General features: G+C 39.0%; 1 protein-coding gene across 8 annotated transcripts in view; it reads left to right on the forward strand.

The window, feature by feature from the left end:
• Window positions 1–19,966, forward strand: part of FANCC (FA complementation group C) — a 64,080-nt gene that overhangs the window by 18,185 nt on the left and 25,929 nt on the right. For all 8 annotated transcript variants that reach the window (XR_014539793.1, XR_014539794.1, XR_014539795.1 and 5 more), the window contains exons 4-8: window positions 1,474–1,558; window positions 2,961–3,055; window positions 15,653–15,772; window positions 16,750–16,814; window positions 18,144–18,305. Coding sequence is in view for 3 of the 8 variants with exons in the window: in XM_083576902.1 (XP_083433028.1) it covers window positions 1,474–1,558; window positions 2,961–3,055; window positions 15,653–15,772; window positions 16,750–16,814; window positions 18,144–18,305 (527 nt within the window). In the remaining 5 variants the exon portion in view is untranslated. The remainder of the gene's footprint in view (window positions 1–1,473; window positions 1,559–2,960; window positions 3,056–15,652; window positions 15,773–16,749; window positions 16,815–18,143; window positions 18,306–19,966) is intronic.

The raw sequence follows: 19,966 nt of genomic DNA on the forward strand, positions 1-19,966 counted from the left end.
CTATAAAATCTTGCTCAAGCCTAGCTCCAATTATGGGATGAATCTGAAACATTTATTGCAGCAGCTTGTGACAATTTTCTTTTCTGCTACTTATATATTATCTTAGGTTAGTACCATTTTAAAAGCCTCTCTTTATTAGACAGTAAAACTACAAAAATGGAAAAAATGGACTGATTGCGTAAGAATGTTTATAAACTACACCATGCATTACTTTTATAGCAAAGCTGCTTTCCATTTGGTTAAACGTTGTTTAGGTTTTGTAGCTTTAGTATCTGTTAAATTTCAGGTTATAACTGACTTAAGTATGATGTCATGTAGAATATAGTAAACAGTAACAGAAACTTCATGACTTCTTTGTACTGTAGTTTCTACTCAATCCTTCGTATAATCCATAGTATGATGTAAGAGGCATGACATTTTGAATAATTTGTTATTTTTATTTATTTGACTTAATCCATCCCATCTTGAAAGCTAGGGAAAAGAGCAATATATCAAAACCATGTGTTAATTTTTAATTTCTTTTTCTTCATGTAACAACTATTAAAACCGCACGCTTTATAAGCATCATCCTAGCCACACACAGAAAGTGGGCTAAATAGAAAGGTCTTGCAATATTTATGAAAGAAGTTTGATCTATGATGAGGAATTATTGCCAGTTTTGGAAAGGAAGCCACCAAACCCGCCTCTTTTTGCCCTCAGGCAGGCCAGGTGCAACTCTCCAGCTATGTATTGCAGCCTTCAATGTGTTCTTGCACTTTCAGGCATACAGGAAGCTTTCTTGCAGGAAGCTGGTGGACTATGTTGTATGTTGGTACACCCAGAGGGTACTCTTGGTCAACTACAGATTATGTTTGAGTGTCATGAACATGTGATTATCTCACATTACATGTGGATTTCATGCTTTCTAACCTTGAGTTGTATGAGGTTTTCGTGTCCTAAAACAGGGATAGGGATTCTGTGGCCCTTCAGATGTTGCTGGACCACAGCTTGCATAATCTGACTATTGACCATGTTAGTTGGGGCTGCTGGTAAGTGGACTTCAACCATATCTGGAAGGCCACTGAATCTACATCACTGTTCTCGTTACTGTCTCACATGTTTTTAACTGCATCTTGCAAGAAAGAATACTGAAGTGCGTAGTGTTTGGCCAGCAGTTTCTATGCAGGACAGGGGAGGGGCACATTGTCCACATGCTCTCCATCCCCCCCCCCCCAGTGTATGGTGGGAGCTTAACCTATTTTGAATTTGCATTTGTGTCCCGCAAAGTTTCTCCATTATGATCAGTGCAATCTTAAAAAGTGCCATCTTTGTGAAAGCATCTGCAAAGTTCTTAGGGTGAGCTCAACAATGATGGAACACAAGCTTTGTCTTTGAAGAGGCTCTGCTCTACAGATACTTTCTCCAAAACCCTCTTATTTTGGGCCCCCAATACATTTTGACACATTTTTGGTTTACTATTCTCTTTAATTTCAGAACTGTACTAGTGCAATCCAAGAGTTTCCACTAATTGGTCAATTATTGGGAAGGCTTTGTTGGAACCCCTTTGTCATTGGCTATGGTGAGTTTTTGAAATCAGCTTTGTGAAATAAAAATATTTGTTTTTTTATTTTGTTAGTTATTGGAATATTGACTATTGGACTCTAACTCCCATCAGCCCCAGCTGGTATTGGCAGTGGTCAGGGATGATGAGTGTAGTTATCAAACAGCACCTGGAGGGCCCCAGGTTTTCCATCCCTGCACTAAAATAATAATACCTTAAGTGATAAAATATTTTTTAAAAGATCTTATTGTCCTCCTATCCACTTGCAGTTAGAATGTCTTAACTCCTATTGAAACCACCGATACTTGAGTTGATTTTGGGCAGAATTGTATTTACTGCCATAATGTGGTCCAGCCATAATCTACCCCACCTTCTGTGCTTTAGGTCCCATTTAACTTTCTTCATCACTCACCCTTAATTAAGCTTCCTTAGATAGCATATAAATACCTGAGAACCTGGTCTAAGTTACTTCATAGATTTGTGTGTACTGACAGTCCCAGAAGCATCTTAATGTTTTACCGAATGGCTAGGTTTATGCCCAGAGTACTTCTGATTTTAGATAATTGAGCTGCAAATTGGCTATAAATTTGCTGGCTCTGATCATACGTTAGATGTAGGTGATAGTAGCAAGACTATTGTTTCATCATTGTACAATCTAATGACTTGAATAATTTCATTAATTTTAACATGCTTTACTAATCAACACATTAGCTAGTGGCTCTTTAGAAATGGCAAAGAGCAATGGAAATAGTGGCCCTCTGGTTTTGTTCCCACATTAAAATTATTTACCCCTATTAAATGCATTCATCCTAATTAGGGCTGTGAAGGCTTGGTGAAACTGAGCAATAATTTTAATAAATATCTATCCCATATTCATTTTTTTCTAACTTTTTTTTTCTAAGAAGGCCCATTATAACCTGCTGTAGTCCTTATAGGCACCAAGAGCCGAGATTGAAAGTTGTCTTTTAGTAGCCCTACTAAGATGTTTTGCATTTAGAAGCTGTCTGGCTGGAGTATAAAGTTATCTACATGGCAGAAAGCCAGCTTGGTCTGACTTGATATAGCTTGTAATAAAAAACATTATGCTGGACCGTTTATGTGATGAGTTAATCATTCCCCCATAGTTCAGGGACTGCTGTTAGCATGGAGGTCCTCAATATATTAGGAATTCTGCCCCTTTCCCTTCCAGTATGTCATTGAAAAGCATTGTTGAAAACAATATTAACAGGTTCCTACATTGTTTAAACCATTATTATATGGGATTAATGGAATTACTTTGAAATAAAAAATTAAAAAATATATATAAGGATAAAGACTGGCTTTAGACCTTGGGATTTTTTGTTTATTAACATGAACAAAAGATTGCTCTTGCTCTGCTTTGATTTTTTTTAAATATTCTTATTTGGTTTGCTATCTGCAGACGAATGCCAGAAGATTCTAATGTGGTGCTTATGTTGTCTGTACAGTGGTGAACCACAGAACCCTGTGGAATTGAAGGCCAACAGCTGGATACAAGTAAGCAAATGAATCCTCTCCCTGACTGCTTTAAATTAACTTGATTATTTAAAGGTGCAGCATCTACAGCACAGAGACAGTATGTCATTTTTAGAAACCACTCTAGAGACATCCTACATTCACATTGTGTTGAAATACGTTCTACTTTAATTAAAATACAGTCTGTGCTGTCTCTCCTTTTGAATGTTAAGAAAGATGTGGTGTTTAAGTAATTTTAATAGCTCTTAATACAGTGGAGTTTAAACTGGCAACTTCAAGTGAAGACCAAAGTCTACAAATCAGTAAGCAAGAGAGCACTATAAAAGCAAACTTTCAATTAGGGGAAAATAATGTAATCTGGAGGAATGCCTTTGTTTGTTTTGAAAACAATTTATATATGCTCTATAATTTTGCTCTATTGTTTTTGTTTAATCTTTCTAGTCTTGGGAGAAACTAATTGTATCCAAGTTTTATTCAAAGACAGTGAAAGAAAATATTTGTGTGCAGCTTAAAAATTTTTTAGTTCACTCTTAGTTAAATGAATCCACAGTTGCTTGAAGTCTTCAATGTAGGCCTTTATGGTTTTTTAAAAATACTCATTGCGTATTTACTCCTTAACCTAGAAAAATACTTAAACTCATGCATTGTTCCATTTTCAGCCTGTTTTATGCAGAGGTTGAGCTGCATGATTCATAATTATATTTTCATGGAACAGACTCCTTTTTTCCAGGAATATATTGTGAAAACGTGAGTGGCACAATAACAATATTTCTCTTCAGTCACATATAAAATCCTTCTGACATACTGTCTCAGTTTAATAATTTTGGAGAACTGTTTGCTTCTTAACAGTGTCACAAAATAATACTTGCATGTGTATCTATGCATTAAGTCATTTAAATTTCAGTGATAATGGGAGTGTGAAAGGCAGAATTGCTTCAGTGTGAGAAATGTTTACTATTTTTCTGGGTTACACACAACTGAACAATTTGATAAGTTTTATTTGTAAAGTAAGTATGGACTTTGCTGCTGCTGCTGCTAGAGGTTCTCTGTATGTATCTCAGGGTAGCTGTTTCTACATTTGTACAGTTTTAATAGTAATGCCGTTTGAGATCTTAATAATGTGGTTTATAATCTGACGGTTACTTCAGCATCAGGTATTTGGGAGTCTTTACAAAACTGATGGTAGCTTGCTGTGACTTGTTTGCAAAGCATTTTAAGGATCAAATCGTTTGTATCCACTGGGATCTCGACTTGTGTTACAGCAGATGAATCTTGAAAGGTGTCCAGAGCACTGTCTAGTCCTGCTATGTTGAATGAGTTTCAGTTAGTAAGTTTCAAGGATATGGACAAGGTGCTTGGATCAGTTATTTGTTTATTTATTAGACAATAAGATCTAAGGGCAGTTCACAGAATAAAATACAGGATAAAAACAAGTAAATAAGTAGAGCAAAGCAGCAAAACAGTAACTCTGCTTCCCACAGACACATTTAAAAGGCTGTAGAATATTAATTAGCCAAAGGCCTGTTTGAAGAGGGAATATTTTTGCCTGGCGCCTAAAAATATTTAATGAAAAACAAACTGAAGCTCAATCCAGATATGACAGATGCACTGTTAGTGGTTTGTTTCCTAGACTGAATGGATGAGAGGTTGCCTGCACTTGATTGGGTTACACTCCCTCAGAAGCAGTGGGTATTTCTGGATCTGCTGCTGCCGCTTGAGGCTCAGGTGGCCTTGATTTGGCTGGTGGCCTAGTTGCACGCCTATCTGGACAGGGATAGCCTAACATCTGTTGTGTATTAGGCCTGGGCGATATATTGCCCAGTACCGGTATGAGGAGCAGACCACGATGTGGGCTTCACTCAGCAGTATATTATCACTGGTGAAACCGCCGCCGCTCCTGAGTCCCTCTCCTAGCAGCATTTGCTGGAGGGAGTTGTTCCTTCCTCCAGTGAGCACTGCTAGCAAAGGGACTTAAACACTGCACCACTCAGCTGGCAGGGAGGGAACATTCCCCCTTGCTGATCTGCTGTCAGTCAGTGTAGATAGTACAGAGTTGGATGGGCCAATGTCAGCTCCTATGTTCCTGTGTCTCCAATGCTGTAATGATTTTTTTTTAAAAACTGAATATATTCATTGTTAGCTTAGAGCCTAAATATGCATTATGTGATTATTGGCTTTTCAGATGTCATTTGCTTCTTACTCAAATTGTTCCCCATTCTCCAAAGATATATAATTGTATCACTAAAGTATCATCTGATTAGGCTCACCCTGTTGGTTTAGAAATGCTGTAAAAAAATCCTTTGGTGACATTGTGTGAGTTGGTGTTTTCTGGACTAGGAGTCAGGACACACCTTAGTACAGTGGTACCTCGGGTTACAGACACTTCAGGTTACAGACTCCACTAACCCAGAAATAGTACCTCAGATTAAGAACTTTGCTTAAGAATGAAAACAGAAATTGCCTGGTGGCGGCGCGGTGGCAGCAGGAGGCCCCATTAGCTAAAGTGGTACCTCAGGTTAAGAACAGACCTCCAGAACGAATTTAAGTTCTTAACCTGAGGTACCACTGTATGTGCCTCTTTATTGCCACATCCTGTTTCAGTCTTCAAGTCTTGTCAGCAAAAGGTCACTTGTAATGACACAACCTGCTGTTTCTTCATCCTTTAAGCAGGCTTCCCAGTGTAATAGCAGCGGCCAAATATAAGGGTGCTTGTCTCTTCCATTTCCTTCTAGAATACTGCATAGGGAGAAAATGGAATGGTATTTGCACCTCTTTCCGGTTGTCTATATGCCTTCCACGATGATGATGATGATGATGAATTGCAGTTCTAAGCTTTTTGTAGCATTATGCAATCCAGTTAATTCTGCCCTGGCATCTTTGCCGTGATCTAGCTTCTGGCATCTTTGCCATGATGATTTTTTCTGATATTTGATAAATGGCAACAGGTATGGATAAGAAGAACCTCTTAATTCCTCCTTCTCACTGCAGCCTGCACATGCCATCTCATGCTGTTCTAGAGGGTCACTTCAAGTGGAATTTAATGGGGTGAAGAGGGTTGCAGTGAGGGAGAGGAGTGCCATATTCCCATTGCTCAAATGGAGGTCTACTTGCACTTCTTTAAATTCAAATCTAGTGTTAATAATTAATTTACAAAATCCTTAAGGATTTAGCATTTCATTTTGTCTTGAAGATAAGAGTATTTGGAAATTGAAGGTGTGCTGCATGATGTCAAAATGAAATTTTTTAGTGTTCTTGAAGGATGTATCCAGATTTTTTATTCATGTATTAACCAGATGTAGTGAAGAAAGATGTATGCCTCAGATAGCTAAGCCATGAAATCAGCCATGACCTGGTGAAACCACTCTATTAATGAATAGAGTTTCTGTTTTAATCAGCATCTGGTCTACCTTGCATGAAAGTTTTGGAGCGTTGCAGTGTGTGTTTTCTACTGTTGTGCATAGGCTGTTGTCTAGAGAGCTGAAGTTTTTTTTTTAAAAAAAAACTACAACAAAACCTAAACTCCAGGAATAGACACTTAATTCTTAAATCAATATTTCAGATAAAAAGGTTCATTCTGCTCTAACTGTAATCCACATTAATCTATTTTCTCCTCAGTAGTTTCCCTTGTAGCAGGCAGCAATGGCCTAGAATAGCCTTAGGGTTTGTTTTGTTATTTTCTCTTTGTGTTCGATACTTTATACTGGAGATGATGAACCTGTGACCTTCACTGACCATTGGCCATGCAGGCTAGGACTGATGGGAGATGGAGTCAAGCAACCCCTGGTAGGCCACAGGTCCCTCACCTCTGCTCTTAAACCCAGGTTTCAAAAGAAATATTTTTAATTTCTGTAACCACAGTTTCCCTTTTCATGAGGAAGCCTTTCAGATAAATGAGCTAATAGTTCAGCTTGTTTAGTAATATGCATTTAGCATGCTGCTTTGTGGTGATGATTCATAATAGCCATAATACTAAATTATTTGGTAATCGAAAAAACCTTAATGAATAATTTGCTCCGGTGAACATAGGTAGGGTTTTTTCTTTTTTGACAGTACACATTATGGTCAGATGATGTTATTATATTACCTTGCAAATGGCAGTCTCACAGGCTGAGCACCAGACACAGGACATTAAGCATATTCAACCCAAATAAAATAAATGGAATTTAAGCACTTAACTGTCCTCTCCAGTTCTGTTGCCATCGGAGACTAAAGTGCACTTACCTTCTGCATTGCTGCCAATGTCTTTCAGTGGCTTTGCCTTTTGTGTGTACCATGCCAATAGCTAGTAATAATAAAAACCTTCCTAGTGAGTCAGATATCTTTGTATACCTATTATGCCCCATACTTTCTACATTTCATGGAATTTTAGCTTAATATATTTTCTTTCCCACAACTGAAGTATACCTCTCTTTCTGCATAGTGACTAAGCCAGTTTTTTAAAAGCCTCTGTGATAAACCTGCTTTATATTCCAAAATATTGGAATCTTTTGGGACTGGTTTCATGCCTTTTTCTTGATGGTAAGAAGAATTATTTTGGACCTTTGCTTGCAACATTACCTGCAGATTGAACACATGGCAGGGAGAGCAGGATCACATCCAGTGGTCCTGCTCCATGTGTATTTGAAAGTCAATACAGAGACTGAACATGCAGAAAAGCATTTGTGGTAATAAGTAAATTTGTATTTATGAGCCTCATTTTAAGTACTTCAAACCTACCTATCTCTACTCAGAAGTAAACCCAGCTGAGTTCAGTAGAGCTTTATCCCATGTAAATATGTGTAGGATTGTAGCCTAAACGTACTTTATTATATTGTAACAGGTTGTTATTCCTAAAGTAGCTGAAGTAATTTGATATCAAATATTGTGGAGTGAAAGAACAAGATCCAGCTCTGTTCTGTAATCCTTGTTCCACCTTGCTTTTCATATCTTGCAACCTTTGGGAAAGCTAATTTGGAAGCAAGCTGTTCTAGTTCTTTCTTCAGCTCTTTAAGTAAAGGTAAAGGGACCCCTGACCATTAGGTCCAGTTGTGACCGACTCTGGGGTTGCGGCGCTCATCTCGTTTTATTGGCCAAGGGAGCCGGCGTACAGCTTCCAGGTCATGTGGCCAGCATGACTAAGCCGCTTCTGGCGAACCAGAGTAGCACACGGAAATGCCGTTTACCTTCCCTCCGGAGCGGTACCTATTTATCTACTTGCACTTTGACGTGCTTTCGAACTGCTGCAAAGCATGGAACTGGTGTACCAGGACTCAGCCAAGAAAGAGTTATAGAAAAACAAGAAAATAATAATTTCCGCTAAGTGGAGGCCAGGAAGAGGACATACAGGTGAAACTCAATTAGAATATCGTGGGAAAGTTCATTTATTTCAGTAATTCAACTCTAAAGGTGAAACTAATATATGAGATAGACTCATGACATGCAAAGCACCCAAATCGCTTTTCTGATGAGAGCAGCTTTTGCATCTCATTTGGAAACCAAGGACCCAGAGTCTGGAGGAAGAATGAGGAGGCACACAATGCCAGATGCTTGAAGTCCAGTGTGAAGTTTCCACAGTCTGTGTTGATTTGGGGAGCCATGTCATCAGCTAGTGTTGGTCCACTGTGCTTCATTAAGTCCAGGGTCAACGCAGCCATCTACCAGGAGATTTTGGAGCACTTCATACTTCCTTCCGCAGACAGGCTTTATGGGAATGCTGACTTCATTTTCCAGCAGGACTTTGGCACATACCCACACTGCCAAAAGTACCAAAACCTGGTTCAATGCCCATGGGATTACTGTGCTTGATTGGCCAGCAAACTCGCCTGACCTGAACTCCATAGAGAATCTATGGGGCATTGTCAAGAGAAAGATGAGAGACATGAGACCGAGCAATGCAGAAGAGCTGAAGGCTGCTATTGAAGCATCCTGGTCTTCCATAACACCTCAGCAGTGCCACAGGCTGATAGCATCCATGCCACGCCCCATTGAGGCAGTAATTGATGCAAAAGGGGCCCAAACCAAGTACTGAGTACATATGCATGCTTCTACTTCTCAGAGGTCCAATAATGCTCTATTTGCAATCCTTGTTTTGCTGATTTCATTTAATATTCTAATTTTCTGAGATTGTTAATTTGGGGTTTTCACCGGCTGTACGCCATGATCATCACAATTATAACAAATAAAGGCTTGACATATCTCGCTTTGCATGTCATGAGTCTATCTCATATATTAGTTTCACCTTTAAAGTTGAATTACTGAAATAAATGAACTTTTCCACGATATTCTAATTTTTCGAGTTTCACCTGTAGTATAGATCTTTTATCACTGGATATGAGAGGATGTTATTGCCCAGGAGGACCTACGTGGCAATTCTCTTTCATTTTAAGCTGTATTGGGTACTGCCCCCATGTACCTTAACCCATCTCATGTGATGAACTGTGAAGCAAGACATGGGTTTTGTTCTTTTTGTTTATCTCCACATATATGTTAATTCCACTGCTTATACTTTTTTTCTTGTAGTGGCATGTATGTATATATTTAAAGGGTGTATATATTTCTCTTTAGCAGTGTTTGCAAGTTGTTTTTAAAATAGCAACATTTAAAGGCTTCCACTTTGTAGATCTTATTTGACGCAATTTGACTTATTTCTGAGTACTCAAAGAAGGATTGCACTGTTAGTCTTTTATTTTTGTAAAATAAAAAGAGATCAAAGAAATGCTTAAATCATGCTGTAGCTTATTCATGCAAGCATTAAAGCAAATTCTTTGGTAGTGTTCATTGTCATTCATTAGCAGCCATTACAGTTAGCTGCTGCAGAGGAAGAGGTTAGACAGCACATCCCACTTGTATCAGCTCCTTCCCATCTGGGGCCAGCTACCATTAGCTGCCTTTCTTTCCAAGTCTTCCTTAGTGGACATTCTGCCTAGGCATTAAACATTTATGTACGTTTATAAGAAACAGTGCCTGAATTATCTTGTTTCTTTCCCATGGCTTTTTCCTTTTGTATCATCCATATTAGGCTGTAAGCTTTCAGGCAAAGAGTGTTTTGTTTGTTACTCTTTACAGTGCCTAGAAAACTTTAGGTACTTTATAAATACTGCTTTTTTCATAATGTTACGGTATACAGTAATTGTTGGTCAAAATGATTTTTGTTTCTTTTTGAACAAAGAATAATATCCAGCATATATTGTATAATTGTTCATGTAGTTAAAAACAGGAATGTTCATTGCTTTTCAAGTTAGTGTAAGGATACATGCTACAACATGTGAAAGTAATTAAAAGATGACTGCAGATATAATAATTACAGCATGGAGCAGACTGTGCCGGCAGATATAGGAACACAGGACTCACTTTAATCATAGTGCTTCCCATAATGTGGGTGGTCACAGCGTGCAGATATTTGTCAGTCTTTCCCTCTGCATCACTGATGGTAACAGTTCTGAAGTAAACAGCATTACACAGGCCTCTTAGTACTTTTTTTGCTTATGCCAGTTTTTCTGATAGGTTGATTCCCTCCACTTTCTTTGTCCTCCTTGTTTTTGTCAGTTGTAATTATACAGGGCATGCTCAGGGGTAGGGGATGGCTCTCTTTGAAGTAAACATACTACCATTAATTTTTTTTCCACCCCTCAAATGAATGTGTTAACTCTTTCGCCAAATATGATGCCTGATTGCTGGAAAAAAAAAATCCAGTTAAACATTAGGAAGAACCTGCAGATAGTAAGAACTGTTTGACAGTGGAACGGACAACTTCAAAAGGGGACAGACTTTCCTTCATAGAATTGTAGAGTGGGAAGGAACCCCAAGGGTCATCGGAAGGAGAGTCCACAGTCTCTTGAGGAAATCCATTCCACTGCCGAACAGCTCTTACTATCAGAAAGTTCTTCCTGATGTTTAGCTGGAATCTCATTTCTTGTAACTTTAGGGTGAAGAGACTTTGTGTTCATCATCAGGCAACTGCCTTTCCACCTGTCTTGCCCCACCCTCCAACCCTGGAAGCCTTTATACAACAGCTGCTCCAGAGGAAGAACTGTGAGGGGAGAGACTTTCTGTTCCTCATCAGGCAATGGTGTTTCCACCTGCCTTGCCCCACCTAGCCTTTCCCAGACTGTGACTTTGAGAACAGTAGCAGCAGCAGCTGGCAGGAGAAGAATTCAGGGATATTTTTTAAAAATAGTTTTATAAGTTGTGCATCTTTGTTTCTCAATTTGATCCTTTTACAAGGTTTTGTATGTTTTGTGGTATTTTATGCTTTGTGATTTGCTGTTATTTTTATTGTGGTTGAACTGTTTAATTATTATTTGCTGATTTTAATTTTACTGTTTACTATTAGAGTCTGATGAATTGTTAAATGTTGCTTTGTTTGATATAAATTGTTTAAAGTTATTGTGACTTTTATATTGGATCAGATTGTTACTATTAATGTTTAATGTTTTATTATATTTTAATGTCTTGGAAGCTGCCCAGAGTGGCTTGGGCAACTCAGCCAGATGGGTGGGTTGTAAATGAGTTATTATTATTATTATTATTTATTAAATTAATTTGTGGTGCCCAGAACTGGCCACAGTATTTTAGGTGTTGTCTGACCAAGGCAAAATAGAGTGGTACTATAGTTTCCCTTGATTTGGACACTATATTTCGTTCATTTGAGGTTTTTAAAGAGAAGTTGGATGGCCCTCTGTCAAGGATTATTTAGCTGTGATTCCTGCATTACAGGGGGTTGGACTAGATGTTCCTTGGATTGGTATATATAGAAATATATTTGGCATCCCTCTCTCAAAGAGATATTTAACTTGTTAGGTTAGTTCATGTGACTTGTAGACTTTGAGTTGGATACATAGATGGTCTTCCTCTGACAAAGAATCTTCCTTCTTAGTTTCTCATTGCGAAGATCATGGATGAGAAACTTGATGTTGTTAGAATACAACTTTTGTCATCCTACAACCCTTGCCATTGTCCATACTGGTTGGAACTGATGAAAGTGTATAGAGGTCTTGGGCTGTGCAGACACCAAACCACCATCTTGACCTCACTGATGTGGTCCAAACGAAAGCAGAGCAATACATTTGGCACCAGCCTGGCTGCAGGAGTTGCCAGAAAGAGGCATACAATGCACCATCCAGTCATATTAGGGACTCCACTCCAGATTTGTGTAGGGTTTACTCCTTAGCCTTTTCTTCTCCCAACGATACCCTGCAAGGCAGTAGAGGGTAAAATCCAAGAGTTCAGCATTTGTAATTATGCACTTTCAAACCCTAATTTGTTCAAGGTTTTCAAATGGATAATATTTGTATTTCCCTCTTTGATTAATTTTTTGTATGTCGGGAAACAACACCTAATGTTCTGGTTGTATCAGCATACATGCTGATAATAAATTCTTAAGTTTATTGTTAGGACCTTAATAAATATTAGCGGAAATACAATTGTGTAGTGCAAGCTGTATTCTGAAACTTATTGTATTATTTAATGTATTTTGGTTAGTAGAAAACTGATTTTACATTCCCTCCCCCAATGGACTAATGAATAAGCATGCAAGAGGTCTTGTAAGCAAAATTAGGATCTGCAGACTTTGTTATGATTGGATCAGAGTGTGGAAAATCAGTAAGCTGTATTATGTCAGCATCCTGCTCATGGAATAGGCTATATAAACAGAGGGTGTTGAGACAGTCTGCAAGTGAGCAGGCTTCCTTCTCAGTTACTTGAACCACTATAATTCTCTTGGTTTCTGTTTGTTTTGTAGTGAAATGGATTTTTCCAAATACTAGTGTTTTATTGTTACTAATTTCATTTAAATGGCATGGGGGACACAGAATCATGTAAGCAGGATTTTAAAGGAAAAGAGGCAGAAAAACAGCAGTAAATTTAAGAGGTTCTAAACATTTCAAGAAGAAAGTTAAGAACTGGTAGATTTTAGTGTCTTAAAGACCTCAGAAATGCATGCTTTAATCTTGCTTTTTTAGGAAGTTGGTGAAAGTAAATGTGAATTAAACTAGTGAATTAATAGGGTTATTGACAAGGAGGAAAAACAGGAAATGCAAATGACTCACCTTTTTCAGAGTGGTCCTCTTCAGGATGTGAACAGATTGGAGAATGGGCCAAAACTAGCAAAAGGAATTTTGATAGGGACAAATGTAAGACATTCCTGTAGCCAATCGGAAACCACGTCTTGGTTTTTGAACAGTTCCGGAAGTCGAATGGACTCCCGGAACGCATTCTGTTCAAGAACCAAGGTATGACTGTATTGACAAGCTGGAACATGTGCATAATAAATGAAAAGGAAATGAAAGATTTTATTTATCTGCCTTTGATTTCCAAAGCACTTAGAAACAACCAGAAAATGTGAGGGAAGAGAAAGTGTTCATGTTATCCATAGCATTGTTGTGAGCCTATTCTTTGCTTATACAAAATTAGGAGGAAGCTGCCTTTTACTGACTCATTGCTCTATTTAGCTCAGTATTGTGTACACTGATCAGCAATAAGAATTCGAGGATTTCAGAAAGGAATGTTTTCCAGCCCTGTCTGGAGATGTCAGGAATTGAACACACGACTTTTTCTGGACAAAGCATGTGTTCTACCAATAAGTGAAGGTCTAGATAGAAATTGAGTTCTCATTGGGTTTTATGGTGGGCAGGAGGGTCCTGATTAATGGGCTTTTGATGGCTAGCGGTTAGACCAAGCCATTGGAATTAGTATGGTACTCTGCATTCTACGTAGTGGCAGAATAACAATTTGTGCAGGCTTGAATTGGGCTAGAAAACGCTAACATTTTTTTAAAATTAGAGCTGATCTGCACCTTCAAAGCCATTATAGAAGACTAATGACTGAAATTAGGACAAATCATAAAAATATATTGGTTTGTGTTTGTTTTTATGTTTGAAGTTTGGCCACTAAAATGATCAGTCTTGCTTTTAATCCAAAGCACTATTTCCTGTTTTAACATTTAAGCCACTAGATGGCAGTATAACAGTTTTCTTTCTGCAAACTGTGGGTAGAACAAATACTTTGTGTTCTTTCTTTTTTTACAGTAGATCTATGAAAGTATTTATTTTGTCTGTTCAACTTGTGCTCTGGAACAGTAAAAAAGAAAGAAAGAAAGGCTTTGGGGTTCTACTTTTTGGAAGCTATATTTCTTTTCCTATATATTGTTATGTATTCCATTTTATCACGCTGTGTAACAAAACTGCATGTGTTTAAAATATATATGACTCATTGAGCAATTCACTTCAAATGCGCGCGCGCACACACACACACACACACACACACACAATTAAAAATAATTTATACATGGATAATCCTGGGTTCATATTACTATGCTAGTTATGGAGTCAGATCTAGAATGTGCAATATGCCACAGCCTTGATCTACTTCATACAGAATTGTGGGAGACACTGGGCTTGAAGAACACATGCAGACATGGGTGTTTCTGGTGTGGACTGTAAAAAGTCACTGTAAAGAAGCCTGTGCGGGATCACAAACTATTCTAGGATCTTGTAATTTTGAAGAAACAAGAGATCTAACTTCGCAGGGAAGAGGGAACCTTGTAAAGGGTTGCCAGAGCACTTCTATTTAAATCACAACGCAAGAGACAAGAGGTCTGAGTCCCTAAGAGGAGCTCTCAAACTCTCTCAGTTTGGGCCTATCAGATGCAGATTCCAGAGGGGGATGTACAGCTCACATCATTCATAAAGTCTGTGGCTGTTCAAGTCCTATCAGGGAAAGCCTTTCCCCACAACCTTTAAGGCTCTTCATAGTCTACACATATCCATAGGATGATGCATCTCAGAGTTATGTCACACAATAAGGCTGTGCAAATGATAAGTGTGTGGAACTTTACCATGTCCCTAGAAGGGGAAAGCTGTGACTATAGAACAGCAGGAGAATCTCCTCAGTGGGGCTGGAACAGCAGCCAACAGAGATAGTATTAGCATACCATAATCTCCCCATACAGTGTCCTTCAGGCTTTGTGGGCCAGTGTGGTGTAGTGAGGGCCAGTGTGGTGTAGTGGTTAAGAGTGGTAGTCTCGTAACCTGGGGAACCGGGTTCGTGTCTCCACTCCTCCACATGCAGCTGCTGGGTGACCTTGGGCCAGTCACACTTCTTTGAAGTCTCTCAGCCCCACTCACCTCACAGAGTGTTTGTTGTGGGGGAGCAAGCGAAAGGAGATTGTTAGCCGCTTTGAGACTCCTGAAGGGGAGTGAAAGGCGGGATATCAAATCCAAACTCTTCTTCTTCTTGTGTTTCTTATAGCCCATTTGATTCTGCCATTTAAATCATGTTGGCATATTTTTCAGTTTGTGCCCTTTCAAATGTGTGATAAATATATTATCTGAGCATTCGTTACGTAATTTTATATACATTCCCAAGATTCATGAAAGGATTTGACACTTGCTAATTTCCATTTGTTTCTTTTAATTATTCTTCTTTTTAATAGAAATCCTCCTTATTTGAGATAAAATGTTTTGGACTCATTGCCTCCTCTGTAGGTTCTATAACTTAGTGTTGAAGGTACAGATGTTGAATTGAATTCAAGTTATATAAAGCCTGTAATCGATGCATATGCTTTCCTGCTGCCTATGACAATAACAGAAATTGCTTAGTTTTTAATCAGATATTTCTCTGTCCTGTTGACTTTTCCTCTAGGGTTCATTGTGCCACTTGCTTTCATTTTCTGGGCTGAGAAATCATGACACTGATATCAACAACTTTATTTCAACTCTTGGGTTCACGTCTGCGGATTACTATTCTAAATTAATTGAAAATGTGAGTACTTAGTACATTTAACCTTTAGCTACAAGCATGGTCGATTGTATCAGGAGCCTACAAATGTGCTTACCATGCTTGCCATGGCAACTGTTGGCAAGTGCCCCTTTTCATCTTTGCCTTCATGGAGTGCTTCAGAAGCATGCAAAATGCCTTTGTAAATTCAGTGTGTTAGTTCAGAGCCATTCTCTAAGCCAATTGACACATTATGTTACCATAGAAGCTTGAGAGATGGAGGAACAAAATCACACAAGATTAAGAGAAAGTCAGCGACTTAACAACTTCTTAGCTAGAGTTTATTTGTCAAGGATGTCTGATAACCATTCCCTCACCTTGCAAAGAGTACAAGGACAGTGAGAAGGGGGAAAGTACTTAGCACTTCTCTAGCCTCCCCTGCCTAGAGGGACAACTTGTTAGCCACCTTCAGTCTCTTTGAAGAGAGTTAGGTGTGATACAGTGGTACCTCGGGTTACATACGCTTCAGTTTACAGACTCCGCTAACCCAGAAATAGTACCTCGGGTTAAGAACTTTGCTTCAGGATGAGGACAGAAATCATGCTCCAGTGGTGCGGCGGCAGCAGGAGGCCCATTAGCTAAAGTAGTGCTTCAGGTTAAGAACAGTTTCAGGTTAAGAACGGACCTCCGGAACAAATTAAGTATTTAACCCAAGGTACCACTGTATAAGTCTTTAAAATAAAAAATAAATACCCATGGTTTCTTTTCAGTTCTTGATTTATGGTCAAGACCATAGGTCACAAAAAAGTACAGAGATTATTAATTCACTTGGAGATGCAAATCATAACAACGAGAAAATACTACTTTTTTGTAAATATTTTTTATTAATTTTTCATTAATAACACTCCAATTGATACAATACCAAATCTTGCCACATCATAATACTACGAGAAAATACTACTGATGCAACCTTCACTGAAATATGTCCTTCTTTGTAACATGTGATTGACTTTATTAAACAGGTGGTCTTATCGTTAGTGACAGAACTCAGCAGAAATCAGTTTAATGGAGTTAACAGACAACAAAGGTTAGTATTATCTTTCTGTGATTTTAGTATATAGATGACTAGAATGAATGTTCTGTTTCTTTTGTGGAAAAGCACTTATACTGAAAAAAACATTAAATATGTCTATTTCAAACTGTTCTTAAACATTATTTTTGTAGTAAGTATATTACTTGGCAAAACAGCTCACAGTGAATCCTCAACCTGCACTGCAACGGCGCCTTTCTCCCAGCTAAAATCACAGACATATGTACTAGCTAATTGAACATTGCATCATCCTTCAGTATTTTACTTGATTCAACTGCAACTCACCCCAATCAGTGTTTCATGATAATCTTCCCTTGAGCCTGTGAGCAATTGGGGGACCACGTTCTGCAGTATTTAGTTACTGAACAGTCTACAAAGGCAACCCAAGGTAAAGCACATTGCAGTAATCTAATATTGAGGTTACCAAAGCATAGATAGATCACTGCAACCAGATTATCTCAGATAGGGTCATAGTTCGGCAGTTGATGGAAAGCACTTCACACAACCAATACCAGTTCTGCCTCAAGTGGCAGCGGCAGACCGGTTGTCTTTGCATATTTTATTTCACATGCCTCACAGCTCAAACAATGTTATCTGTTTCCATATCAAACCATAGCTATGCAGGCAATGTTCTGCTCCAGGTTTTTACTTTACTGCTCCCCACTGCAGCTAAGTCATGCAGCAGCTCATCTTGTATATACGCTTGCAGATTTGAATGAGCTTTGTTTTCTTTAAATGTAGATTTTACTACTCCAATAATGCAGGGCATTTCTCCAGTAATCTCCATTACTGAAACTATACTCCTATTGCTTGGAGACTTGATTTTACAGTTTTTGTCTGTCCACTTGGAAACCATGGAAATTAGATTGCATTGTGCACAAATCACAGAATCATGGAAAAGAGCCAGAGAAAGTCCATGTTTCTTTCAGCTGCACACCTGATGTCAGTCAATAGCAAAATTTCTGTTGAGTTAGGACTTCACTTTGAATCTGCTGAAAGCTCTATCATGGGTAATACGTCTCTGGTGTTCTCTTGAGCATTGTTCTATACAAGTCCAAGTGTTTATTGTTGTCAGAGCAAGAGTGTACCCTGCCTGAACATATGAATGTAGTTGAGGTATGTAATGTATTGTGAATGTAGCTGCATTTCAAATAAATATTTATTTTATTTTTATTTTATTTATTTATTTTGCTAGTCCTTAGGATAAAAATGTCTTCCTTTTAGCTACAAGTAGGTATTTGTTCTAGTTCTCTGTGTTTAATGTTTTAGAAAAGTAAAAATATAACCGTTTCATCCTACAAAAGAAACCTTATTTTGTTTCTCCAGTATGTCTCCACGAGTAAAATCCATATCCCTTCTCTGTATACCTCTTATTACTTTGCCTGATGTAATGCCACTGCTGGAAGCGCTTCTTAGCTATCATGAAGACAGATCACAAGAGGTCCTCCATGCTGAATTTTTAGAAGCGGTGAATAAGGCTGTGTTACAGTAAGTAGCCTAGAAAACACCCCACTTCCCCTTTCATTGAAATTATGGTTAACCATCTGTTGAAATTTCATGTTTGATTCTTCTGATATCTACTGTATTGGAACAGCATATATTCATTCCATAGCACCTCTATGTAGCTAATATACATGCTTCCATATAGGAGTGCACATGGGCTCACAGAATGTCTGGCTGCTGTTTGATCTTACCCGCTTTGCTAGGCTTTTGTGTCTCCTGTATGGTTGATAGGTAAAGGTAAAGGGACCCCTGACCATGGTTGATAGGTAAAGGTAAAGGGACCCCTGACCATTAGGTCCAGTCGTGACCGACTCTGGGGTTGCGGCGCTCATCTCGCTTTATTGGCCGAGGGAGCCAGTGTACAGCTTCCAGGTCATGTGGCCAGCATGCCTAAGCCGCTTCTGGCAAACCAGAGCAGCACATGGAAAGCCATTTACCTTCCCACCGGAGTGGTACCTATTTATCTACTTGCACTTTGACGGGCTTTCACACTGCTAGGTTGGCAGGAGCAGGGACCGAGCAACGGGAGCTCACCCCGTCGCGGGGATTCGAACCGCCTACCTTCTGATCGGCAAGTCCTAGGCTCTGTGGTTTAACCCACAGCACCACCTTATATGGTTGATACAGGTGAACAAATTTATTTCTGCTCATGAATTGCATTTTGTGGATCAGGAAGAGCATGTTCTCCTTATGGATTGCATCTCTTAGTGATCACATTACTTAATTCTACCCTGCTGTGACTTTTTGCAGTGATGATTCAGGTGAGTCTTTGAATTTGTTCCGCCTGCTGCCACCCAGCTATCAACTGAGGTGTTTAGGGCAGGTGAATGCATTTTTTATTGTTCAGGCAAGGAATTACAGGAGTCTCTGGCATAGAAAAATATGCAAGTCCACTCACAAGAGAGAACATAGTGAATGGTTTCTCTTTGCCAAAAAAACCCCAGGGAAATTATTTATTAGCACATTTTTTTCTAAGAAATCCTGAATTATTACTGAGCTTCTTTGAAAACTCATACATTTTCTTCTAATTGACAATTTCTGTTCTTAAGCAAAGGGAGTAGTTAATCACACCCTATGTGCTCCTGTTGCATTTCATGCTTCCGTCCACACCTTTACTTGAAGGGAGATCTGTTTCTTTCTTTCAGCATCTTCTCCTTTGTCCTCAGAATGTCCTGAAAGGCAGCCTGAAAGGTGCCTGAAAGGTGGTGGTGGTGGGCAGCCAGGTTCACTTGCCCCAGGCCTTGGAGGGCTAAGCTGTCTGGGTGCCCCCACCAGGGACTGGCTGCTTTTTTGTTTGAGTTTTTAACTTGTATTCTAACAAGATTCCTGTTCAGGCTTCAGACAAGCTCTGCACGGGCCTCTTGAAAGCAAAGGAGAGTCTTCTGGTTCCTGACTGATGTTTTCATTGTTGGGCTGCCTTTTGCATCAGTGGGTTTTATATTTTTGATGCTGATGATACAGAAGCACTCTTAAGTCTGGGATTCTGAGTGTGGCTCCTGGATGCACCCACAGAGACCTACCAGGGCACCTGCCAGACGCTCTAATCCCTTCAGCACCAGATTACAAAGTATAAAGTTTCATTTCATTCTTCCTGCATTCTGTCCAAGCTTTCTGTTTAAGACCACCACGGTTCTAACTGGTCAGCA

Source organism: Podarcis filfolensis, assembly GCF_964270895.1.
Source record: "Podarcis filfolensis genome assembly, chromosome: 11".
NCBI classification, from domain to species: domain Eukaryota; kingdom Metazoa; phylum Chordata; class Lepidosauria; order Squamata; family Lacertidae; genus Podarcis; species Podarcis filfolensis.